General features: G+C 37.6%; 1 protein-coding gene across 1 annotated transcript in view; it reads right to left on the bottom strand.

The window, feature by feature from the left end:
* The window catches only part of TTC29 (tetratricopeptide repeat domain 29), a 239339-nt gene that overhangs the window by 103820 nt on the left and 107956 nt on the right, over nt 1-27563 (bottom strand). Inside the window, exon 5 of the mRNA XM_006887039.1 lies at nt 3946-4158. Coding sequence (XP_006887101.1) covers nt 3946-4158 — 213 coding nt within the window. The remainder of the gene's footprint in view (nt 1-3945; nt 4159-27563) is intronic.

Genomic DNA, 27563 nt, shown 5'->3' with positions numbered 1-27563 from the left:
TGATATTGGAGAAGATTACTGATTGGACTGCCAAAAGAGAAAGAGATATATCTTCGAGAAGGTGCAGCCAGAGTTCTCCTTGAAGGCAAAGATTATGAAGCTTCATCTCACGTAGTTTGAGGCTATCCCTTAGAGAAGGGCATCATGCTTGGAAAGGTGGAGGGTCAATGAAAGAGAGGTAGATCTTCAACCAGGTGTATTGACACACTGACTATAGCAATGAGCTTGAATATGTCTGAGATTGAGAGGATGGCAAAAGATAGGGCAGAGTCTAAATCTGTTGTTTATAGGGTTGCTAGAAGTCATACTCAACTCAATGGCACTTAACAACAACAACGACAATTTATATTAAAGGCAGGTCTGGTTGCCAAGTGGTTAAGAAGCTGTGCTGCAATTCCAAAGGCACACAGTTTGAATCTACCAGCTGTTCTTCTGGAGAAGAATGGGGCAGTCTCCTCGTGCTATTTAGTGCTGCTGGAAACCTGCTGGAGGGTCAGCGATGGTCGATTCTGACATAATGACACACAACAACAACAGCAACAACATCCATGTTAAAGGTTGTAGTGTCTGGTCTTCTTCAATAAGAGCTTCAAGTCTGCTTCACTTTTTGCAAGCAAACTTGAGTCTTTCTCCAATCCTGATGCCACATTCTTCTTCATATATATAGCCCCATAACACAAATTATTTCCTCAGTATACAGACTGAATGTTGTTGTTTGTTTTTAGGTGTCATCAAGTTGAGTATGAGTCATATTGACCCTGTGAATAACAGATCTAAATCCTCCCCTATCCTGTGCTATCTTGACAATCTCTAACACGTTCAAGCTCATGGCTAGAGTCATTGTGTCAGTCCACCTGCTTAAGGGTCTTTTTCTCCTTCACTACCCCTCCACCTTTCCAAGCACGAAATCCTTCTCCAAAGAATAGCCTTTCCTAGCAATATATCCAAATTGGATAGGAAGTTTCATCTTCTTTGCATCCATGGTACACTCTGGCTGCACAGAATGAATGGGACGAAGAGACTATGACTGTGGCACATACCTTTCCTGTTTATAAACAATTCAGTGTTGTGTTCCCTTGCTTTGTTTGGACAACTTCTTGGTATATGTATGGGTTTTGTTGTTGTTTTGTTATGTACTGTTGAGTTGTAACCGATCCATAGCTGGCCCTCTCATGGGGTTTCAGTATGGGAGGAGATTGTCCATCTTTCTCCCATGCAGCAGCTGGTGGATTAGAACCACATGTTCTCATGAATTCAGTACAGCTTCTTACTATGGTTTGCACAGACATTTGACTGAGTAGATCATAACAAATTATGAGTAGCATTGAGAAGAATAATGCCTGTGCATAGTCAACAAAACACCAGTAACATCTTTCTGGTAGACTCTGTTTTCAACAAAAATCCACCTGATGTTAATTTATGGGACATCATTTATAACAAAAGGTGGAAACAGTAAAGTGTCAATCCACAGATGGATGAACAAAATGTGCTTTAAGCAAACCACAGGCTACTATTTAGTCATAAAAAAGAATGAAGTACTGATAGGTGCACTAACATGGAAATTCTAAAACATTATGGTGAGTGAAAGAAGCCAGTTTCAAAAGGCTATATCTTATGATTTCATTGAAATGAAATGTCCAGTATAGACAAATCTATTGAGATAGAAAGCAGGTTAATAGTTGCAGGAGGCTGGAGCGAGGAAGAAATGGAGACTGCTAACAGGGGTAATGAAAATTTTCTGGAATTAGTGATGCTTGTTGAGCAACTTTTTGAACATACTTAAATGCATTGGATTGTATGCTTAAAAAAATGAAGGATAGCAGAATCGAGAGACTGTGCATGGGTGATGCTATACTTGTGCATCACCAAAATGTTTAGCAAAGAAGCAAGCTTGTGGTTGGTGTGATGTTGTTGTTGTTGATTGCCGTTGAGTCAAGCAAGTCTCATGGAGGAAAGATATCTTGTCCAGCCAATCAATGGCTTCGTGATTCAGACTCTCTAACCAGAGAAAGGAGAAGGGACACCTTGTCTCGCAGAGCTTTTCTGCTGCTTTTAGTGCCATGCTTCCTTTGGAGAGCTATCTTAAGTGGCAAAAGAGGGAATGGGTATTTATTAGCTGCTAAAGATACTAGAGAAATTATTCTAGCCTATATATAAGCTTTTTCTTGCACTCCTTATTTCTCTTTTTAAAGGTTAGAGATGTTGTCAGAATGGAAACTGCTTGGTAGCCTCTAGGCTGTTGGAAGAGACCCAAACTCTTTATAAACTACCTTACATTTTAGCAAATTCAAACCTAAAATGGAATGTTACTTCTTAATTGATAGGTTACATTGAAATTCCATGCAACATGGCGTGTGACAAAAGTTAGGTGCTGAAAGCAATCTAAGAGCTAACTCTTTATGTTAACATTTACCCACTTTGGGGAGATAACAGATGACCATTTATTCAAAAACAGCTCATTTAATGGGATATATCATTCAATTGCAGGGATTTCCTATGGGCAGAACAACAAATAATATTAAAAGAAGTAACTGAAAGAGTAAGATGTTTATGGCTACTCTTTTAGTAAATTCAGATTACACCAGTAAATTATGTTCTGTTTACTTTATTAAATATTAAGCCCATCTATTAAATATATCCATGAGCTCATAAACTTTAGATCAAGAGCATAGATTTGTTTTCTCCTTCTTTGAAAAGGCTACTCTATTAATAAGTTACCATTTGGTAATAAACTATCTTTGCATTCAAAAATTTAAAGCTTATAAAAACCATGTCACTCAATTTTTATCTTTTTTTTGTACAGAGAAATGATTAAAGATGTCCCCAGCTCTCACAAAAATGTTTTTTACTGCTGTTAATGTGCACATGAATCACCTACTGATCCTTAAAATGCTGATTCTGATTCCACGATCTAGGCTGGATAAGGACAGAGCTTCTGCTCTCCTGCAGGCTTCCTGGTTTCAAGCTTACTGCCACTGAATGGGTTCTGACTCACAGCAACCTTCCCTCCACCAGGTTTCTGAGGCCATAAATCATGTGGGAAGAGATGCTCATCTGTCACCCATGGAGTTGCTGATGGACCAGAACTACCAGAGACACACTTACTGGGTTAGCAGCACAATTCACTGAGGATGGTGAACCCAGGGATCTCTAGCTTTCTGGTAAAGAGTAGAAATTTGAAGACTCCCACCACTCCATAGAGTAAGATGAAGTCGACTTGTCCTGTTAACATTTACAGCCTGGGAAACCAAATGGAGGGCTGTCAAGGATCTAAACAGACTTGATATCAATGGATTTTGTTTTTAGGTTTATTTTTCTATTAAGGAGCCCTGGTGGCTCATCAGCTAAGCACTCAGCCATTAACCAAAAGTTTGTCCATTTGAACTCAGCACCTGTGCCGTGGGAGAAAGATATGGCAGTGGGCTTCCCTCTGGAATATGAAGACCACAGTCCTGGAAATCCAGAGGCTCACTGTGAATCTAAATCAGCTGGATGGCAGTGCATTCTCAGAGTTTATTTTCCTGTTTCTCTTAACTAAATATTTATCATGATTTCTCTATTACCTGACAATAATGAATTTACAAAAGATAAAATGTCTGTCAGATTCTAAGAAAGAAATAACCTTTTAAAAAAGCAGGGGAAAGTACTCTCAACTCCTCCTCTTTTAAATTGCATAAATGACCTTAAACTCATTATGGTTTACAACACTGCTCTCAGAGGATTGCAATTTTGGAGATAAAGCTTTCACGAATTTAATGGATTTCTTGTTGTCAGCAGTAAGGCGCTGCTGTTTTACAGTGAAATTTGAAAATATATTGATGGCATTTGTCTTTGCATTTCATAGGAAATAATCACCCAAACACTTGCCGATGTTTACTTCACTCGAGGGGAAACCAGTGTCTGCCCATTAAAGAAAGCAGTGCGAGCGTGTTCTCTTCCACCTACCGTCTTTGGCTATTTCAGAAGCTTTTATTAGAATTCTGATGGCCTTTTTGTATTCTTTATTTTCCAGCATTTTGTCTGAGAGTAATCTGTAAATCCTCAGGAGACTCTCACAGGCCAACAAGTTGAGAAGGCGGCCTGCCTCGTCTGTCCAGATCCGCCCCTGCGTCAGATGATGGAATGCTTCATAATGCTCAGCAGCTTCTTGAAGTTGACCTAAAGAACAAAAGCAATTCATAAACATAAACCACAAGCTAGAACGTATTTTCAAACAGTTTGTGTGTATCTTATGCTTTACTATTGAAGTGGGGAACCCCAGGCAAAATTTCTATGGCTGAAAAAGACAAACTGGGATTCAAGGTCTCTTTAATTGATCTCAAATATAGCATTACTTTTGAGTGGACATCTGCTAAAGAAATGGATTATGTTTAGTCTCTAGGTGGCACAAATAGTTAAGTGCTTCACTGCTAGCCAAAAGTTTGGTTGTTCAAACCTACCCAAAAGCGTTTCAGAAGACAGGCCTGGAGGACCTGCTGTTGAAGGTCCATGATCTTGAAAACCCCGCAGACTGGTTTTACTCTACACACAGGGTAACCAGGGGTTGGGATCAACTCAATATCATAATAACAACTAACATATACTCATGGACAGTATAAAAGCCCTATCCTAACTATGAATAACAATCCTATTAACTAACATTTATTTAACATTTTACATGGCAGTTAGATGCTTTACTTCCATTTTTCTATTATTCATCAAAATAAGTCTTAGGAGTTAAGGCTTCTATAGTGCATTTTACAGAAAAGAATGTTGAAGCTCAGTGAGATTAAGATTACCACCCAGGATTGTACGGCTGGTGAGTGGTGCAAACGGCTAACTGAAAGGTGAGCAGTGAGAACCTATTCAAGGGCATCTGAAAATAAAGACTTGGCAATCACTTCTACATGATATACTGAGAAAGGCTGGGCAATCTAATCACATCACTCAGCTGTGAGTTTACTGTACCTAGTGGCTTTTGGGTTACTATGATGCTAAAAGCTGTGCCATCAGTGAATCAAATACATACAAGGTTGTTTATGGGGGCATAGGTTTCAACAGAGCTTCCAGACTGAGATAAGCTATGAAGTTTCCAAGGGGAAGCATGACTCCAATAAGAAGCAAAAGCTGTAAATATCCATTAGGAATTGGAACATGAAAAGTACAAGGCATGAATCTAGGAAAATTGGAGGTCGTCAAAATGAAATGTAATGCTAGAAGATTGATACTCTAGGTATTAGCTGAAATGGACTCAGAGTGGTCATTTGATTTGGCAAATCATATGGGCTATTAATAAATAATTGAAGAGAAATGCTGTTAACATTCATTAACAAAAAGAACTGGGGTTTTTTTACGGTTTCCAGTCATTCATTGTTGCACTTTTCTCCCTGCCCACCTCCTCTCCCCATTCACTCTTCTCCTTGAAAACTCTTTCATTGTTATGCAATCCCTCCCAAGTCCACTCAAAAAACATTGTAAGACATATCTTAAAGTACAGTTCTGCCAGTGATAGGATAATATATCCTTACACCTATAGTTAATACGACTACTATTCTACCACTAACATTAAAGATGAAGTCATTGAAGATTTTTATCAAATTATTCAGTCTGAAATTAATCAAACATTTGATCAAGATACATTTCCTGCTGATCAGGATAGGAAAGTTGGAAAATACAACTTTGATGATAACAAACAATGTGGGAGATTTAATGAGAAAATTTTGTAAAACAAAAAACAAACAAATATCTTTGTCATTAGAAATAGCTTTCCCAACAACAGAAATGGTAGATTTATATGGGAATCTTACTAGATAGAATTTAAATTGGGTTTCAATTTAAATAAACAGGATTTAAGTTGCCTACATCTGTTCAAATAGGTACTAAAATTTTCTATATCATTAGTCAGAAATGGGCCAAAGTTTACTGCCAAGGAGATCATCAATTACTCCCATGCAAACTCAAGCTAAAGCTGAAAAAAATGAAAAGAAGTCCATGAGAACCAAAGTACAACCATCAGTATATCACACACGAATTTAGAGACCATTTCAAGAATAGATTTGATAGATGGGACACTAATGACTGAAGCCAACACAAGTTATCCATTACATAAAGGACATCAGTCAAAGGGGAAATGGCCATTGGAAAGACAGGAAATAAAAGATCAAAGTAGACATCAGAGGAAACTCTGAAACTTGTTCTTAAATTATAAGAGGTAAAGCGAATGGAAGAAATAGGAAGTATTTTAAGGAACTATTTTAAGGGACAGCTTTAAACAACTATAACGAAATGTTCAAAAACCTAGAGTTAGAAAACAAAAAAGAACATGTTCAGCATTTCTCAAACTGAAAAGAACTGAAGAAAAAATTCAATCCTCAAGTTGTAATAGTTAAGAGATTCTGTGGGCAAAATATTGAACAACACAGGAGGCATTAAAAAATGGGAAGAATTCAGAGTCACTGTAAATTTCATTTAAAAAAATTGATGTTAAAACATTTCAAGAGGTAGCTAGCATGCTAACATGTGATTAAGAACTGAGCAAATTGAAGGAAGAAGTCCAAAGCTGAACTACAGACATCTGTGAAAAACAGCACTCCAGAATTGATAGAATACAAATGAAAATGTTTGAACAAAAGGATGCAAGGCTGGAGGTGCTTACTCATCTATGCCAAAAAATTAATTAGCATTAAACTGTGCCACCAGAGGATAGGACAAAACTGAGATCTGTTTTTCATAAGGCTGCTATGATCCATAGTTGATGGCAGTTAAGAACAACAACCTGTCACCAGAGCTTGTAATGCTAAGAAATTTGTAACATAGTTATCTGGAGAACTGTCACTTGCTGAAGAGAGTTGAAAAATGGATAAAAGTTAGGGACCTGCCAGAAATGGACAAAAGGACATGGAATTAGGCGTATCACTATTAAAGTAATATAGATCTTGATGCAAAGCAGAGACTATGAGAAAGATTTTTAAATCCCTGTTTTATTAACCATAAATATTATGGACAATGTTATGAAGAATGAGAATTCCAGAACTCACCTGCACTCATACAGAACTTGTATGTAGACCAAGATAGAGTTTGAGCAGAAACAGAGTATTTTAAATTACAAATGAGATTTTAGGGTTGTGTCCTTTCACCATGCTTATTCAACCTATTTATATGAATATGAGTAGCTGGACTATATGAAGAAGAGTGAAGAATCAAGACTAGAGAAACTAACAACCTGCTCTATGTAGATGATACAATCTTACTTCTTTAGAATGACTTGAAGTGCACTTATTGACAAAGATGATCAAATACCTTCTGTATTGATTACACCTCAGCAACAAAACCCAAAAACATGTCATAAATGGACTTGTAAGCAATATCATTATAAAGAGAAAAAAAAACCTGACGTTCTCAAAGATTACATCTGACTTGGATCTTCAATGTTCATAGAAAAAAAAATTAAGCCACACATTGCATAGGACAAATTTGCTACCCATAACCACTTTACAGTGCTAACAACATGCCACTTTGAAGATTAAGGTGCACCTGCTCCAAATCAGTCTTTTCAATCTCTTCATGTGCATGCTAAAGCTGGACAATGAATTTCTCTGAAATATGGTGGTGACATGGCATATATTATGGGCTTTCTTGGAAGAAGTACAGCCAGAAAGCTCCTTAGAAGAGAAGATGACAATAGATCATCTCCTGTCCATTGGGCCCTTTATTAGAAGAGACAAGTCCCTGGAGAGGACTATCACGCTATGGAACACAGAAGGCCAGTTAAAAAAAAAAGAGAGAGAGAGAGAACACTCTACCAAGACAGACTGGAACAGTGGCTGGAGTAATGGGATCCAACATAATAAGGATTGTTAGTTAGGTCCAGTGGTCCTGTGCAGGACTATAAAGCATTCAGTTCTATTGCACACATGCACTATATGGGTCAGCACTACTATTGCTTTATGTGTCATCAAGTCAACTACAACGCACAGTGACCCTATGAACAATAGATTGGAATGTTATCCGATCTTGCACCATCATCATGGTCTCCTCCTTTGTTCAAGCCTATTGCTGCAGTTACTATGTTAATCCACTTTTTGAGGATCTTCCTCTCTGTCATTGACCTTCTAAATTTCCTAGTATGATGTGTGGGGTTTTTTTTCCAAGTTAAGTCCGTTCTAACAACATGTCCAGTGTGGGAGTGTCAAAGCTTTACTATAATTACCTTTGACGAGCACATTGCTTATACTTCATTCAAGAAAGAGTTGCTTTGTTTTGTGGGTTTTTTGTTTGTTTGTTTGTTTGTTTGTTTTAAGCCTATGGTATAGTCAAGGAGCACTGGTGGCCTAGTGGAAAGAAGCTGCACTACAATTCTCAAAGCAGGTAGTTCAAATTCACCAGCTGCTTCACAGGGGAAGTACGGGCAATTTCCTCTTGTATTATTGACTCTCTCTGAAAAGCTGCAGGAGGGTCAGCTTTGGCTCAGTTATGACTCTATGGTACACAACAATAATAATGATATAGGAAATATTCTTGCCAACTCCACAATTCAAAAGCATTGATTATTCTTTGGTCTTCCTTATTCATCATTCAACTTTCAAAAGCATTTGAAACAATTGAAATTAATATGGCTCAAATCAGATGCACCTTAGTCTTTAATCTCACATCCTTGTCCTTAAGCACTTTGGAGAAGTTCTTGATGGCACATTTTCACAATTTAATATGTCTTTTTATTTCTTGAATACATGAATATAAATCATGGATCAATGACTAAAAACTAGATCCTTGATAACTTCCATCTTTTTCCAACCTATCATGATACTACTGCCTATTCCAGTGGTGAAGATTTTTTTTTCTTGACATTGTGGTATAAACCGTATTGAATACTATAGCCTTCTACTAGTAGATGGCATAAAATAACAATGGTCTGCTTTTGAAAAGTCAGCTATTGAGAACTCTGTGAAGCAGAGTTTACTTTGACATGCATGAGGATGACTGTTAGTTGAAGTCAAGTGAATGGTAACTGGTTAAAAGTTGGATTGAGACACTTGGACTCCAGAGTTCATCCTTTTAAATTATTGTCTCACATTGCTTCCTTAAACATATAGCAATTTTTCATTTTAAAACTTATGAAATCTTGAGACATGATGTTACCTACTAAAACTTATAAATTTAAATAATATGGACCTAATAAAACTACCTCCCAAAGTGTGACTGGAATTTCCAATGAGACATTTGGATGACATATTTAGTTTTGAATGATAAGAATGTAATTGAACTGCCTTTTTGGATTATGTTATACAGTATAATCTAAAATATACCTCTGCAAAGACAAAATGCAAAATTAACCTTAAGACATTTCATTCTTTAAAACATGAGCAAACATACTCTCTGCAAGAGTGGTTTTCAGCTGTGTGCTGACAATTTTATTTTACTCATGGATTGCTGTTTGTAAATGCACACAGTAACTTGTACTGCATATATTCTTTATTGTACAGAAATTGTCTAATGGAATTAACTAGGAAAAATTATCTAGACAATACAACAGGAGTGATTAAGAGTACATCCAAGCATATATATGCACACCCATGGTTATCGTGGCTTTGTTCACAATAGCAAAGTGTTGGAAATAACCTAAGTGTCCATCAACAATGGAATGGATAGAGAAGCTGTGATATATTCACACAATGGAATACTACGCTACTTTGAAAAACAAAGAATTCGTGAAATATTATACAAAATGGGTGACCCTGGAGGACATTACGCTGAGCAAAATATCTCAGTCACAAAAGGACAAATACTGCATTGTGCCACTGTTGTAAAACAGGACTGACATCAGCTTGGGGGGAGACTGAGAAAGATGGGATAAGTTATATATACTGTATTGAAACAGATGAGGGAGAGAACTGTTTAAAAGACATATACGATTAGGTATTATTGTTCTGACAGGAGTCCAGAATCAAGGCTGTATAGTGGAGTGAACTTGGGGGGAAGGGATTGTATAATAATGAAAGAATTTTTCTTTTGCTGTTCAAAGAGAAGAGTGAACTAGAGGGAAGAGGGCAGGCAGGGAGAAAAGTGTAACAATGAATGAATGGAAATCCAAAGTCTCTGTAAACTTTCATTAAAATTGATAATAATAATCTTTTAAAAAGTGTGCAGGCTTTAAGTAGACAGTCTGGGTTTCTAGGCCAGCTCTGCCACTTTTGCTTGTTAAATCTACTCTGTGTGCTTTAGTTTAGGCTTTTGAATGATGAGATTTTAATACTGTTATAGCAGTACACGTGGCAAGAAGCTGCACTGCAATCCTGAAGGCAGGTGGTTCAAATCCACCAGCTGCTCTGCAGGAGAAGGATGAGCAACCTCCTCCCATGTGATTAACTGCCTAAGAAAACCTGCTAGAGGGTCAGCTATGGGTTGACTCTGACTCTATGGTACACAACAACATAGCAGTACATACTCAAAAATTTACAGTGAGAATTAATTGAATCAGTATCTGCTTAGTATTTGATATAAAGTAGGTACTCAACAAACACAGGTACTATCATCAATTGGCATACAATGTTTGTGCTTTGTTAACTGTAAAATTCCAATAATTTTCAATTTAGTGTGCATAATTGAATCTTTAAAACTGTGGCCATTTCTTACATATACTAATCTATATTTTGACTTAAATTTGGGTGAAAATTTTTGCCTTCATGGGTTATTCCCCCCCTCTTTTAACTACAAGCCACTAATTTTTGTGTACCAGCTATTCTTTCTGTACGACAGTCTTTCTAAGGCTGAATAAAGTCGTGTGTATGGGTCACACTTCTCAACATAAAACTAGTTGCTATTGAACAGATTCCAACTCATGGTGAACCCAAGTCACACCGTGCTCCACATGCTTTCCAGTGATTATGACCTTGCAGAAATAGATTTCTACACCTTTACTCTAAGATGCTTCTGAATGAGTTCAATCTGCCAACTTTCTGGCTAGCAGTTCCATGCTTCATCCGCATATGCCACCCAAGGTCTCCAGAGGTCTGACTAAAACAAAATAAAAAAGAATAACCTTCAACCTCACTGCCCTTGAGTCAGTTGTGACTCACAGCACCCCCCGGTGCTTTATGATTATAAAGCAAATTATAATTGCTTTAAAGAGTTTTCTGAGCTGTAATCTTTATGGAAGCAGATTACCAGGCCCTTCCCTTATGAAACCATTGGCTGAGTTGAACCACCAACATTAGGTTAGTAGTTAAGTACATTGTCTACTCTATTTCTTCAAACTGGTTTTAATTGAACCTATTAGAAGTTGGAGCTACTATTATGATTGCGGTTGTTGTTGTTAGCTAAAGTTGTATCCACTACAACAAACAGTCACACAATGACTACAGTTGATTCCAACTTTGGCCTAACCTTCGCCATCCTCACGAGCTTTACCATGCTTGAGCCCACTGCAGCAGTCATTATGCCAATCAACCAGCAGTCAAGAAATCAAAGGCATGCTGCATTGAGAAGATCTGCTGTCAAGGATGTCTTCAAAACGCTGAAGAGCAAAGATGTTAGTTTAAGATGTGTCTGATACGAGCCATGGTATTTTCAATTGTTTCATATGCACCTGAAAATTGGACTGAGTACATTTAACTGACACTTTTTTCCCCTCAGGTCCCACAAAGGCAGATAAAATTTTTAATCTCTATTCTGTATCACTTCTCTCCAGTAAGACCTTTCTCCAAATACCCCTGACCCTCATTTTTTAAAACCAGAATGGAATACTGACTGAGATCTCTCTCTTTCTATCTCTATATCCTTTATCTCTCTATCTCTATCTTTAAATCATCCATCTAAATCTTTATCTTTGGAAGCAGGAGTGGCATCCACTTCCTGAACAACTTGCTCCAGAAACTCTGACTCATCTCAACAAGGCAATGAACAACAACAATGTACCTATCTCTTTATCTATCCCCCCACCCCATACTTCCCCTGTTAAATATGTTTCTGCATATATAGATCTGTAACCCTGGGAAGTATTATTTTGTTTTCTTATCCAACATCTTTTTATATATATAGTTATACATTTCTATTTTGCTATGTGAACAGGGAAGAGTTATGTAAGCATTTGTGAGTAACCAGACAGTCCCAGAAGAATAGAGCCTGTAACAGAAGTAAGAATGACACAACCTTGCTTGCTGAAAGCAAGGAATACTTGAGGCACTTGCTGCAGAAAATAAAGAATTACAGCCTTTAACATGAATTAAATATCAATTAAAAAAACCCAAAATCTTTATCACTGGACCATAAGACAACATCATATGGGGATAGGTGGAGACAAGACTGAAATGATCAATTATTTCATCCTACTTTGATTCACAATCAATTCCATTGGTATCAGCAATTAAGGGGTCAGGAAATGCATGGGAAAATCTATTGTCAGAGATCCCATCAAAGTTCTGAAGATCAATGTCAGTTAAAAGGCTTGGATGTACTTGATTCAACCCATGGTCTCTCCAATCACCTGCTAAGCCTCTGAAAGCTGGAAAATAAATAAGGACGACAAGAAGAATCAATGCTTTTGATTTGTGGGGTTGGAGAAAAGTACTGAATTTCCCATGTAATTCCAAAAAAGCAAACATATGTCTTGGAGAATGTTGCAACTATAGTGTCCCTTGGAGGCAAGGATGGTAAGGCTTCATCTCACATACTTGGGGATGTTGGTAGGAGGAGTTATTTCTTGTAGAGAGATGTCAATGATTGAAAAAGTGGATGATCAGTGAAAGACAGGAAGAACTTCAATGAAATGGCTTGATACTGGAGTGACCTCAGTCATGGGCTCAAGTCATGGGCTCAAGTGTGTTGAGGATGATAAAGATGGCATAGGATAGGACAGGACAGGGTTCAGGTCTACTGTTCATAGGGTTGCTATGAGTCATACTAGACACAAAGGCAACAATAGCATCTGTGGTCACACGATTATAACCTGGTCGAAAAAGGATGCAATCTGTGCTCTCAACAGATTAATCAAGAATTCCAGGAGGAAAAAACTTAAAAAAAGAACTTCAAGAGAACAGGATAATAAGGCTTCTAAATAAACCCAACCAATAATCACTATGAAATGCAAATAGCAAATGAATAATGAGATGTAAATAATGCTGTAAGGAGTTAATGAGCAGTATGTCCATGTCCAAGATGTTATGGGAACAAAGGAAGAAAAAGGAGGTGGAAGCCATGGGAGAAGGCTGAGGATGAGGAGGAGCAGAGTAAACTAGGGGACTGAGTCTTTGCATTCCGTATAAGGCAGAATTCCTTTTTTGTGTTATGCAGTGTTCCATGCCCGCTAGGGATCTTTGAGAGGCTTCCTAACCAGCAGTGATGAAAGAATGGTTCTGGGAACATTTGTTTCATTAGTTGGTTGCTATGGAAGGTCTTGGGATGCTTCAGAAATGGAAGCATTTAATGTTTTTCTCCCCCTCCCCCCAACAAAATTTCTGTGGCCTAGAATCAGTGTAATCCTTTTATCATTATTATTGGCCAACATGACATCTACCAGGAGGGAAGAGCTTAGTTCTAGAACCTTGCCTAGAAAGAAAAGGGAACAAGGAGTTCTTTCCTGAATGGTTGTATGCCGCCAAGTCAGTATCAACTCATAGCAGAGCCTCCTGTGGGTTTCCAGAGCCCTTCATGATGCAGAAGGAGACTGCTCGCTCTTCTCCTGCCGAGCAGCTGGTGGAGGTGAACCACATGCCAGTCAAAACAGAGGCATTTCTTCCCCAAAATATCAACTTTAACATTCCTGAAAGTGGTTAAGCAATGTGATTGTTAGTCCCTAACTAAAAAGGAAACTGAGAACTGTAAAGTTTAATTGACTCAATTAATTGTCAGTTAGGATTTAAATTCTTCGGGATCACCTAAAAGCTTATTCTACTCTTGCACCAAATAAAATACTATAACAATTAGTCAAAAGTCAAGATATTTCAGTGGAGTGAAGGAAAATCTTTGGACATAAAACTCTCCAATTAAAAGCAGGACTCCAATGACAAAATTCCAACTCTTTTCAAATGTTACTGTATGGCCATTGTTGGTGACCTTTAACCTAAAACAAAGGTATTGGTACTTGATGTGCTGCTGGCTGATCTTTGTACAAGAAGATGAGGTGTAACCAGCTTCCTGCACTTCAATTCTCTGATTTCTCGTGAATGATGTAGTAGTATCTATAGAACACCTGAGTTTCCTAGGGCCTAATTCACCATGTAGCATAGCAATTAATGGCTTTGCCTCTCCTTTTGCCACAGAGAAGTCATCATTGCTGGTCTGAGGTATTCTGATCAGCACTATGTTAAATGAAAGTAGACTACTCTGACTCTTTACAGTTGGGAGGATTTACTACTAAAAATTATGGTTGTTACATGCCATCGAGTAGGACTCTGTGACCTTATGAACAAGGGGTCTGAACCTATTCTATTCTGAGCTTCAGCATCTCTGACACATTTGAGTTAATTTCTAAAGTTAGTGTATCAATAAATCTCACTAAGGGTGTTCTCCTTCTTCATTGACTCTCCACATTTCCAAATTTGATGTCTCCTTACAAGGAATAGCCACTTCTAACAACATGCCAAAGGATGTGAGATTGAAGTGTCACCATCCCTGCTTCTAAGGAGCATTCTGGCTGCACTTTTTCAAAAAATTTGTATGTTCTTTCGGCAGTCCATTGGGATAATCAGTATTCTTCTACAACACCACAATACAAAGGTATTCGTTCTTCTGTCATCTTTATTCATTACCCAGCTCTCAGAAGCGTAGCAAGTGATTGAAAAGACCATGACCTGAATCAGGTACATATTGGCCTTCAGACTCCTTAGTACTTTGTAGAGGTCTCTAAAATGGGACTTGGTCTTCTGATCTCCCAACTACTAGAACCAAGGGGTTGATTGTGGATAGAAGTAAGATGAAATCATTGACAAATCAATCTTTCCCCATCTATCAAGTTATTGCTTATTGGTCCACTGGTGAGAATTTTTGTCTTCTTGATGTTGAGATGCAATCCATATTGAAGACTGTAGTCTTTGATCTTCTGCAGCAAGTGTTTTAGGGCCTCCTGACATTTCATATTTTTGTCCTGACAAAATGTGTCATCTTCATAACATAACACAGGCTGTTGATGAGTCTTCCTCTGATTCTGATGCCACATTCTTCTTCATAGAGCCCAGCTTCTTGAATGATTTACTCAGTGAAAAGATTGGATAGGTATGGAGAAATGATACAACCTTGATGTGGCAAATAGGTCACCAATGAAGCCTGAAGTTGATTGATACAAACAACTGTAAATACACACATAACTTGATAACAATTTTCTAAAGGCTTGTCAGAATTTGAAGATATAAGTGATAACATATAAAAGGATAATATACTGCTGTTATTACATGTCCTTGAGTCAGAACTGGTTCAAAGCTAACCATCTAGTGGGTTTTCAGAGACCATCAACTACTCCTATGCAAGTTCAAATTGAAGCTAAAGAAAATCAAATAAAATCTGAAGAACCAAAGTTTGACCTTGAGTCTATCCTACCATAATTTAAAGACCATCTCAGGAACAGATTTGAAGCCTTGAGCACTAGCGAGTGAAGGCCAGGTGAGCTGTGGAAGGATATCAAGAATATCATTCATGAAGAATGCATAAAGTCACTTCAAGAAGAAAGGAGAGAAAAAAAAGATCATGATAGATGTCAGAAGAGGCTCTGAATATTGCACGACAGTGCTGAGAAGCCAAAGTAAAGGGAAGAAATCAAGAAGTTAAGGAGCTGAACAGAAGATTTCAAAAGGCAGCTTGGGAATGCAAAGCAAAATATTATAATGAAATGTGTATTGAGTTGGAGTCAGAAAACCAAAAGGGCTGAACTCGCAATGGCTCTGAAGGAATTATCAAAAACAAGGCCCCAGGAATTGATGGAATACCAATTGACATATTTCAGCAAACTGATGCTACTCTGGACACATTCACCAGTTTATGCCAAGAAATCTAGAGGACAACTACCTGGTCAACTGACTGGAAGAGTTCTGTATTTATTCCCATTCCAAAACAAGGTGACCCAACAGAGTATGGAAATTATCGAATGATAGCACTAATATCACATGCAAGCCAGATTCTGCTGAAGATTATCCAGAAATGACTTGCACAGCACATCAATAGAGAACTTCCAGATGTGCAGCCTGGGTTTAGAAGAGTCTGAGACACTAAGGACTTCATAGTCAATGTCAGATGGATCCTGGCTGAAAGCACAGAATGTCTATAAGTTTCAGTGACTGTGAAAAGGCATTTGACTGTGTGGATCACAACAAATTGTGGCTAACTTTGAGAAGAATAGAGACCCAAGAACACTTAATTGTGCTCATGAGAAATCTATATTTGGATCAGTTAGCAATACTCAGAACAGAGCAGGAAAACACAGCATGGCTCAGGGTCAGGAAAGGTGTGTATCAGGGATGCATCCTGTCTCCATACCTTTTCAATCTATATGGAGAACAGATAATTCATGAGGCTGGACTTTATGAGGAGGAATATATGTGGCATCAGAATTGGGATTGGACAAAGACACAATAATCTGCATTATGCAGATGACACAACTTTGCTGAAACTGGAGAAGACATGAGGCATTTTATGCAGGAGGTCAAGGACTGTATTTTCACCACTGGACCAATTGGCAGCTTCATGATGGGTAGAGAAGAGATTGAGATTGTTGATAACTTCAACTTGCTTGGTTCCACAATCAATACTCTTGGTAGTAGAGTCAGGTAATCAAAAGACAAATTGCACTGGGGAAAGTCTGCTGTCAAGGACCTCTCGAAGAGTACTGTACTGAAGAGCAATGATGTCAGTCTGGAGACTAAGGTGCATCTGATCCAGGCCATGCTCTTTGCAATTACTTTCTATGCATCTGAGAACTAGAAAATAACTAAGGATGACAGAAGAAGGATTGTTGTCTTTGAGTTATAGTGTGGAAGAAGAGTGTTGAACATACTGTGGTCTGCCAGGAGAACAAACAGGTCTGTCCTGGAGAGGGTGAGACCCAGCCACTTCCTGAAGGCAAGGACTTTGAGATTCTGTCTCACATGATTTTGCAAGTGGTCAGGAGGGACCAGTCCTTAAAGAGGGACATCATGCTTGGGAGTGTGGAGGGACGTAACAAGAAAGGAAGACTCAGGATGAGATGGATTGACTCAGTGACTAGAGAAATGGAATTAGGTCTGTCAGAGATCATGAGACTGGCTCCAGATGGTACAGGTTCCAAAGCTAATGTACATAGGATTACTATGAATTCTGGGAAACTTGACAGCACATAACAACAACAACAACAACAACAACAACAACATATTGCATAGAACGAGATTATCCATATTTTTCCTGTGCAGTATCTGGTGGACTCAAACATTGTGTCTTTGGATTGGCAGTGCAATTCCTGACCACTAGGCCATCAGAACTCTCTAGTATAATATACTATTTGATGTAAAGATACTAGCAGGTGTGCCTATGCTATGAAAGGAGCACAGAATTTTAAATATTGAAGTCGTCCCCCTTATGTAAAAGCACTAATATTTATTAAAACTTGTTTTTGATAAGACATAATGTATATTCTTTTAATCTGAAAATTTTAAAATTATATATTATTTTGCATACAAAATTTATATACATTGAATTTCACACATTCCTTCATTCACATTGTATTTCATACAATCATTCCCCAATGCTCTGTTTATAAAATTAATCCTCATTGATCTATGCCCACCATTAGATAATTTCTTTCCTATCTAACAATTTTAAATGCTATATTTAAAATAAAAGAAATACTGTAAAAACTATCAGTGTAATGATCATTTTGACAAAGTTTAATGGCAATATGGAATCCTGAGTAGCATAATTAATTGCTGGACTATAAGCTGAAAGATTGGTGGGTTGAATCCACTCTGAGACAGCTCAGAAAACAGTCCAGACAGTCTGCTCTCATTGTTGTCAAGTTGGAGCTGACTCATAACTGACCAACCCAGTGTGTGTCTGAAGCTATAAGTCACATAGGAGAGGATTCCCCATCTTTATTTCTTAAAGCTGAAAGATGATTTGAACTACCCAGGGAGAATGTTCTTTGGCTTTGCAACAAAACTCTCTACAGTCTGCAGCTGTTAAACCTTACAAAGCTGCTCTTCTGTTCACTGAGAGGGTGGGTAGCCACGAGTTGGGATTCACTACATAGCAGCTAAAACAGCAACAAATGTTAATATAACTAAATAAAATGGACCAGAGTTTCAAACTTGGCTCACCACCTCCTTTGCTACTGCTTTGAAATGTGTTATGTAACTAACCTTTTGCTAACAAATAAACTTTAGATTGTCAGAGCCAGGCAGGTTCCCAAAGCCCAACAAGACAGGACAAAGGTCTAGATAACTGTTGTTATCAAGTATTAACACAATTTTTACCTTGAGAGAAGGACAGAGAAAAGAGGAAGGTGTCGTAACAGGTGTCATAACATAAAAGTTAACAGAAAACAAGACAGGAAGAGAATGCCTCAGGAATAGGCATAGATGTTCAAGGTCTCCTGAAGCAGAAAGAGTTTTATCATTTTGCACCAAAAATCAGCAGCAAATTCTCCTCATCACTAAAAGTAGCAAAGATCATACTAAGTAAAAGAAGGCCCAGCAGTGTAATGATTATGTCATCAGCTACTAATTGGAAGGAGGTGGTTCAAATCCATCCAGAAACTACATGGCAATCTGCTCCTATAAGACCAACAAAAACCCTATGGGGCAGTTCTTTGCCTCTTGGAGTTGGGATGAGTTTAAATCAACTAGATGACATCTAATGGTAGTGACAACAAAAGTAAATGCGTTAAGAAATACAGACTAACAATAGTTGAAATAAGTGCTGGAATACAGGAGTTAAACAAAAACCCAGAGGCATGACTAATATTTCATGTGAATTAGAGACAATAGGACAAAAATGGTTGGTTGGAGGGACTGGGATGGTCTTCGAACAATGCAATGAGTAGTCAATTTGTCTCAATGATGTGAAGTAGTATCATAAAACACATTTCAGGAGACATCTTGTGAACAGGATTGTAACAAAGTAACTAGGCATGGATAGAAGAAGACTAGTCCTTAATGTTTTGGGGTTTTGTTTTTACAAATACACGACATCTATGTAAACAATGAGGAGGTTTGTAAGGATATATTGTTTTTCACCTGAAGGAAAGTGCACTTTTAAAAGTATTACAAGTAGATTTCACCTTAACCCAAGCCCACAGAGTCAAGAAAGCTATCCATTTATTTAAAAATTACAAAAAAAACACACCCAAAAAACAACAACCCACAACCAAAACCAAAAACAAACCCAAACAATGTTATAAACTGAAAACTGCACGGCAGGCTGTTAAGGCCAGCACTATGTAGAGAAAATAAGATTTTATATATTTGGGTATTATCCAAATTGTTGCGTACCCCTTTTCTCTGCACAACATATCTGAAAGTTTATAGATATTTGTTGTATCACAGCAGATGTCGAGAACAAATATTAAGCAAAGGAGAATGTATATGATCTTTCCTATTTCAGTTTTTTTTTAAAGTAGGAAGATTGACTAGATATTAACACAAATGGGTTTAAATGTGAAGCTGCCATAAAAGCAGGAACATAAATGTAATTCTCCCAGCCGCTATTTTGATGCACATTTTTGATTCCATGAATATTTTATGAAATGGCCCAAACTAAAGCCATATAACATTCCTGCATTACTGATGCTTGCGCCCGTAAGCTACGAACATTAGAGGCATGATTGAGTGCATTAAAATGAACTCATTCAGCAGTGCATTGATTACTTGAAGGGGGAGGGAAAGGAGAAAAAAAAAAGGAAGAAGTTGCTCCACTTAAGAAAACAGCACACAAATCTAAAATGTGCAATATAATAATAAGGGAAATAGCAAATTTGAATAAATAACACTTCACAATAGAGAGTGACTCTGTCTAGAGCTGACATTAATTAGTGAGGTGTTAATTATGTCCAAAGATGGCTCCTGGTATTGTGCAAGTAATTTAAAATGTCACAATCTCTAAGACACACAGACTGACCTGTTTTAGCTCCATGCATCAGCAATACTGAAAGTAGCTAATTATTTCCTTTTCTATCAACGCGTACATTTGCCAGGAAAAACAATGCAGCAGAAACAATTGGTTGAAAATAATTTGACAGATCCAGAAGGCCCATTTCTTCAGCAGCACGGGTATAAGTCTTAAGCATATTTAGTTCTAAATTGTACACATTTGTTGAAGACTTTAGGGAAACATTCTGCTTTAGCTTAAAACAACAACCTAGAGGAACAATAATGTTTTATGTATATTATATTACATTTTAATCGGGCTACTGGACATCTTCGCTGTGTGTTACTGTTCTAAACAATGTTGACATAAAATCTGCTAGAAGCAATATTGAATAGTAGTGGAAAGAGAAATGTTATTGCTCTTTTGTTCAAACAGAAGACATTGCTTTCCATTTCACGTTAACTGCATAAACAATTTATATTATCTTTAGGTTCTTCCATTCAATTATGATAATTATAACAGCACTATTCATGCCTAAATAGTTAAGGGTATGTCACACTCTCCAGTGGCGACCATTATTTTGAACAGTTTATCTCTTGTCAGAGGAGATTTGTTGTGTACTATAATCCACAGCACACCCTTGAAAAATGGAAAGCTGGAAAACAAAGATTTTCTTCTATAACTCTGTAGAATCCCTAATAAACTAAGAAAACATGCCTATAACTTTGCAGTAGCTACTTTGGACATTTAGGAGAAACTAAAGATGGTGTTTTGAAAATGGAGTCCCGTGTTTCTTTCACATGTTAAGCCAAGATTTCAGATGGGCTTTATGGAAATGCTACCACACATGCATTAAAGTGTATGAGTCATTAAACCAGACAATGAAAAAGATCCCAGAAAGACAAGGGGATAGGTGTGAGGAGAACCCACTGAGGGCTTTATTATTGATATAAGCAATACCAAATATGATTATAAAATACATACTTTCTAATTATGTATTGTTTTGTTTTTAGTTAATTATTTAAAATAAAAAAATTATAGAGGCATTTTAGTAGCAACTATCATCTATGACTGCTGTGGATAGCTGACCTGCTACCATTTATGACTTGCTGGATGGCTGACCTAGGGTGTTCTGGGAGGGTCTAAGGGTGACTGCTCTATCGACATCACAATCAACCTACGCAACATTTGGTTTCAGTCCAACTTTCATGACTTAAGTCTAAAGATTAAATACTAAGCAGCTTTGTTCTTAAATCCCCATAACAGGAAATATTGAAATTACTAAAATAACCTAATTTTTAAGAAAGTAAAACAATTGTATAATGGATAAACAATAGGAAATTAATATTAGCCATTTCAAACCTTGTAGAGTTTATAGAGTTTACTATTTTCCTGTTACAAGAAATTGTTTCACTTTAATGGTTTCCCCTTCATCTTAAAATACCAAGCAAAAAAGTGTTGACAGGTGTAGAAGTCTGGGGAGAAACAAAGTCAATATTCACATTCGATCACCTAATGAATTATATTGCTTGGGACTTAATCAATAATGCAATTCTTACTTGCATTATGTATTGCTCATTATTTTAAAGAGAACCTGGTCAACCTGATTATGTTACATATATATTTATATGAACAAAAAGAAAAGTATGGTACAAGCATGCATGTTAATACTGATTGTTGAAGGTGAGGCTCAGGTGAAGAAAGTATTCATTCTTTTTCTCTATACATTGTTTTTCAATTGAACATGACTGTGTGTTTTTGATATCACACACACATCCCCAATGAAGTGAAAAATAAGTCCTTGGGAGGTACAAATGGCTAAGCACTTGATTACTAGTTAAAGAAATGGGAGTTTGAATCCATCCAGAGGCACCTATAAGACAGACCTAGCAATCAACTTCTTTTTTTGTTTGTTTTTCTATTTTATTATTATTAATTTTAATGAAAGTTTACAGACAGAGACTGAGGATTTCCATTCATTCATTGTTGCATTTTTCTCCCTGCCCAGACCACCCTGCCCACCCCACCCTCCCCCCAATTCCCTCTTCTCTTTGAAAAGTAAAAGAAAAAGTCCTTCATTATTATATAATCCCACTCCCCCCTCCCCCTCCAGGTCCACTCCACTATGCAGCCTTCATTCTGGACTCCTGTCATGACAATAATACCTAATCACATATCCCTTTTAAACAGTCCTCTCCCTCATCTGTTTCAATGCAGTATACATTATTAAATCCATCTTTCTCAGTCTCCCCCTAACCCCAATGTCAGACCTGTTTTACAACAGTGGCACTATGCAGTATTTGTCCTTTTGTGACTGAGATATTTCACCCAGCATAATATCCTCTGGGGTCACCCATTTTGAATAAAATTTCATGAGTTCCTTGTTTTTCAATGCAGCGTGGTATTCCATTGTGTGAATATATCACAGCTTCTCTATCCATTCATTTGTTGATGGGCAATTAGGTTGTTTCCAACTCCATGCTATTGTGAACAAAGCCACGATAAACATGGGTGTGTATATATCTGTAAAAGCAGATAGCCGTGAAAATCAGATGTAGCAGTTCCACTCTGCACACGTGAGATAGAATCAACTTGAAGGCAACAACAAAATAAAAAGAATCTTTTAAGGTGGTGAGTATGAGGATAGAAGGAGACCTGTTAAGGCAATGAGTGGTTAAGTGTGTAGTTACTAACAGAAAAGTCAGCAGTTCAACTCAGCAGCTGCTCCAAAGGAGAAAGATGTGATTGGCTTCTGGAAAGATTCCCATGAGAATCAAACACAACAAGAACAAGAAACCAAGCCACTACCATGGGTTCTGACACACAGTGACCTCCTAATTGTTTCTGAGGTTGAAATCTTGACAGTGGGAGATTGCTCAGCTTTCTCCTGAGAAGTCATTGATGAATTCAAACTGTTCATTATTCTTAATAGGTTACACACTAATGAAACCCCAAGGGACAGTTATACTGTTTCCTAAAAGCATCACTCACTGTAAGAGTCCAAACTGATTTGAAGTCTCTGAGTTTATTTGCATGTTATTCATCTTTGTTGTTATGTACCATAGAGTCGGAAACTGGCCCACAGCTGACTCTCCAATAAGTTTTGAGAAGCTGTTAATTGTGTAGAAGGAGATTTCCCATTGTCCTCCCATGGAACAGCTGGTGGCCTTGAACTGCGTGCCTTCGGGATTGCAGCACAGCCACCAAAATTGTGTGATTGATAGGAATAATAAATACTAGTCAAGTAATTGCTTTGTGCCAGAAACAATGTGCACAGATTAATTGTTTTCATGTATCATATTATCTATTATCTAACCATTGGTGTGTTGTTGTTATTGTTGTAAACTGTTGAGTTTGAACTGACCCACAGCTGACCTTCCAGGGAGTTCTCAGAGACAGTCAATTGCACGGGAAATTTCTCATCTTTCTTCCATGTGGATTTGAACCATGTACCTTTGAGTTGCCAGCACAACACCTTAACACCAGTTAGTTATTATCTTCACTGACCCCTGGAGGGATTTTCTCATCTAAATTAACACTAAGTGGTAGAACTGATGCCCACATCCTAGCTTCTTCACTTCCTCAAAGTGATTCCACATTTTAGAAACTATCTACCGTTCAAGATCAGAAGGCAGAAACTGAGACCTGCACCTCAGCCCTGCTGGTAATTGGACCATTCACACACCGCCTCTGAGATCTTTAAAGGCTCTGGACTATGGAAAAAATTGCTGACTCCAGACGAGCTCCAAGGGATGACAGAGTGCCCAGCACTTCCTAAGCATTCAGTAACTTCGGGTCCTATTTCCTCTGCTCCTTTATCCCTTCTCCCCGTAAAGAATTACCTATTTTTATGACATCTGGATCGGTATGTCATACAGTACACTTTAAAACCCAAATGCTGCAGAACAGTGTCATTTATTTAGAGTAAAAGAATCATTCACAACAACGTTCACTAGAAATAGTACGGCTCCTCCAACCAGTAAGTTCCCTTTCTATGCTGGAATTTCATTTATACTAAACCACAGACAAGAAATCCATTGTCATTGGGTCGGCTTTGACACGCAGCACCCTTGGAGGTTAAGAGCAGAGCTGTCCCTTAGGGCTTAATATTTACAGAAGCAGATCGCATCGTCTTTCTCCCTCTGCGAAGCTGGTTTGTATTGGAACCAGCAACTTTCATTTAGCAGCTAAGTGCTTAAGCATGGTACCACCAGAACTCCTTTCAGTTGTTCTGGAGAGATATCTGGGGAACACTAGCTCTTGGCAGACAATAATAAACAACTCTTTGCCATCAACTCAGAAGCAACTTATGGCTGATCCTCCAGCATATTTCCAGGAGTTACCCATCTTTCTCCCATGAAGCGGCTGGTGGTTTCAAACCAACTGCTTTTGGGTTGGTAGCACAACTCCCTGTTCACTAGGCCATCAGAGCTCCAAGTCAGATAAATATTGTTTCCAGAGGAGTTTCTTCTGTGTGGCAAGACCTATGGATGCAGTGCACCTATTTAAGAGCTTCTTGCAAAGCTTTGAAAAAGAAAAAAACCTACTGCAGAGCAGGCCTGCTGAATGAGGCTTCCTCTCAGTACTACTTGTTAAGCAGTAAATAATTAAAACACCCTGAAAAAGACAGGTAAAATACAAGCAGCCATGTCAGTAACATAGACATGAAAGAGAAGGGGGAGAGAAAGAATTTTAAAAAAAGCACTGAAATAATTCATTTGAAGCCCTAATAAAGTTTCATTTGCAGTCTTGTTTAAAGATATATCAGACTTTAGGGATGTAACCTAATTACATTTTTATTCTAAGTTCTATTCAAAGATCTTGGACTTTGATTCTTTAACATAGATCAAACATGGTATAATTTTCTTGTGGCTATCAATACTTTAAAAGGACCTCTTCATTAAATACTATACCATCTTAAGAACATATACACATAGTAGATGGAGAATAAACTGGCATACCCCAAAAGGTGACAATTAATTTATGTAGTTACAACAATGATCATTCATTTAATGTCTTGGGAGAGGAAAAAAGAAGCATTCAGCTATTGTATTTGTTTTTATTAAAATACAAAGTGACTAATAATACAGTTGCTAATACTAATAATATTATTTGTCTTATTTCATACCTAAGAAAATGTTTTCTAATGTCTGCTTTCTAAAGCCCTTCTTGGAATTTGCTCCAAAAATGAATTGCTGGAAGTGGCGAGCCTTATAGTCACATGTGGATGAAAAACGAAATGTTTCCAGCAGCCTGGCAAACTACCCAGGAGCCTTGGTGACAGGTATATTGCAATCATCAATGTTCATACTGAACGTTGGCTGTATTCCATGCTGTTATTAGGAACCTGAATAGGACAGCATGTTTGCTCTTTTAGAGGGAATCTCTTTGCAAAAGTTTTCTCCAAAGTGGCTTTTAAGATGCAAATTTTGCAGAAGTTTTAAAGTGGGAGGAAGCAATGAAAACAGGATTTAGGATTTAAACTCTTAAGAAACACGTTTCCAGTGAACTTGCATAATTGTACTAACAGCGTGCACAAGTAGAAAAGGTACCTCAAGGCTTATGGACCCCAACAGGAAAACCAGACCTTTGTGGTTGGAGTTTCAGCATCAGCCATTAGGAGTGTTTGCTGGGACTGTTTTATCTGCCTCCCATTACCAGCACCATCCTCCTTGCACATAAAATATCAACATTACCCACTACTGAATTTTTTTCCAAGGGTAAACATTTAATAAGATGCCCTTTGCTGATTGAAATGCTCTTTTCTCTTGCAGGATTCCCATATGAAGGGAGACTTCATTGTTGCAAATTTTAAAAAAATGACAGCAATTTCAATTGAAAATCAGAGTCATTTAAAACAAAAAAAAGCACCTCATAATATGCTTCTCAAAATCTAACAGTAGCAAATAACAAAGATGCTATTGTCCCATTATTGTTGGTACATGAGTAAAATACTTGTTTTAAAAAGACAAAAGAAATGTTTTTAATATCCACAATATTTGGCTGGACAATGAATAAAGAAGACCAAAGAAGGGAAAATATCCAGTCATTTGTTGATGAGCACTTAACAAAGCAGCAATAAACATGGGTGTGCATATATCTGCTTGGGTGGCAGTTATGGTCGCTTTGGGGTATATTCCCAGTAGTGGAATTGCTGGGTCAAATGGTATTTCTATTTCCAACTTTTTGAGAAAGTGCCATACTGCCTTCCACAGTGGTTGCACCATTTTACACTCCCACCAACAGTGAATAAGGGTTCTAGTTTCTCCACAACCTCACAAGCATTTGTTGCTTGCTGCTCTGATGAATTTTGCTATTGTTATTGTGAGATGATAGCTCATAGTTGTTTTGATTTGCATCTCTCTTAGAGCTAGGGATTTTGAACATTTCTTCATGTGTTTGTTCACACAATGGAATACTATGCTGTACTGAAAAACAAGGAACTCATGAAATATTATACAAAATGGATGACCCTGGAGGACATTATGCTGAGTTAAATATCTCAGTCACAAAAGGATAAATACTGCATAATGTCACTATTATAAAATGGGACTGACATCAGGGTTGAGGGGAAACAAACAAGAGAGGGCATAAATAATGAACATTGCATTGAAACAGATGAGGGAGAGAACTATTTAAATATATGATTAGGTATATTAATGACAAGAATCCAAAATAAGAGCTGCATAGTAAAGTGGATTGAGGAGGGAGGGATTGTATAACAATGAAAGAATTTCCTTTTTCTTTTCAAAGAGAAAAACAAATTAGGGGGAAAGGGGGAGAGGAAGGAAAATGTGCAACAATGAATGAATGGAAATCCAGTCTCTATAAACTTGCATTAAAATCTCAATAAAAAATAAAAGATGAGAAATTGATACATTTGAATTACATTGTTGGCAAAGAATATCTATCACCAACTGCCAGAAGAATGATCAGATTTGTCTTGGAAGCAACATGGGCCAGAATATCCTTAGAAATAAAGATGGCAAAACTTTAGTTTATACATCCTTCAGGCATCTTATCTGAAGAGGTCAGCTCCAAGGTGAGTGAAGGCAAAGGAGAGGGCCCCAAAACCCAGACACTGATCCAACAAGATGGACTGACACAAGGGAATTTGAGGATGCATACGGCTGACAGCGTTTTTTCTCTTGTGGCACATAGACATAGACATAGACTCACAATGTGCCTGAACTTGGCAACAACAAACAACATAACAACAACAACAACAACAACAACAACAACAACAACAACAACAACGATTTTAGGGTGAGCAATTGATCCTAGTGGGTCTGGGACGTTTCAGGTTTCAGCAGTCTATGTCCATAGTCTAGGACCTCTCCCTTCATCTACTGTTGACTAGAATGACTAATCATTACATTTAAACACTGAATCAGACAAAAACAAGAATTATGAATGTATAATTAAATAAAATAGAAAAGTGATATTTAGCAAAGCTGTGTAGGGAAAAATATTTTTAAAAATTAGATTATTTCTACCAACTTTTACAGTCAGAGATAGATCGAACATGCAATCAAGATGCATTG

This window comes from Elephantulus edwardii, unplaced genomic scaffold (assembly GCF_000299155.1).
Source record: "Elephantulus edwardii isolate Elephantulus edwardi_28Jun2011 unplaced genomic scaffold, EleEdw1.0 scaffold00053, whole genome shotgun sequence".
In the NCBI taxonomy this organism is placed as follows: Eukaryota; Metazoa; Chordata; class Mammalia; order Macroscelidea; family Macroscelididae; genus Elephantulus; species Elephantulus edwardii.
Note: the sequence above shows the minus strand (reverse complement) of the source record. Positions and strands in the feature narration are given on the sequence as shown.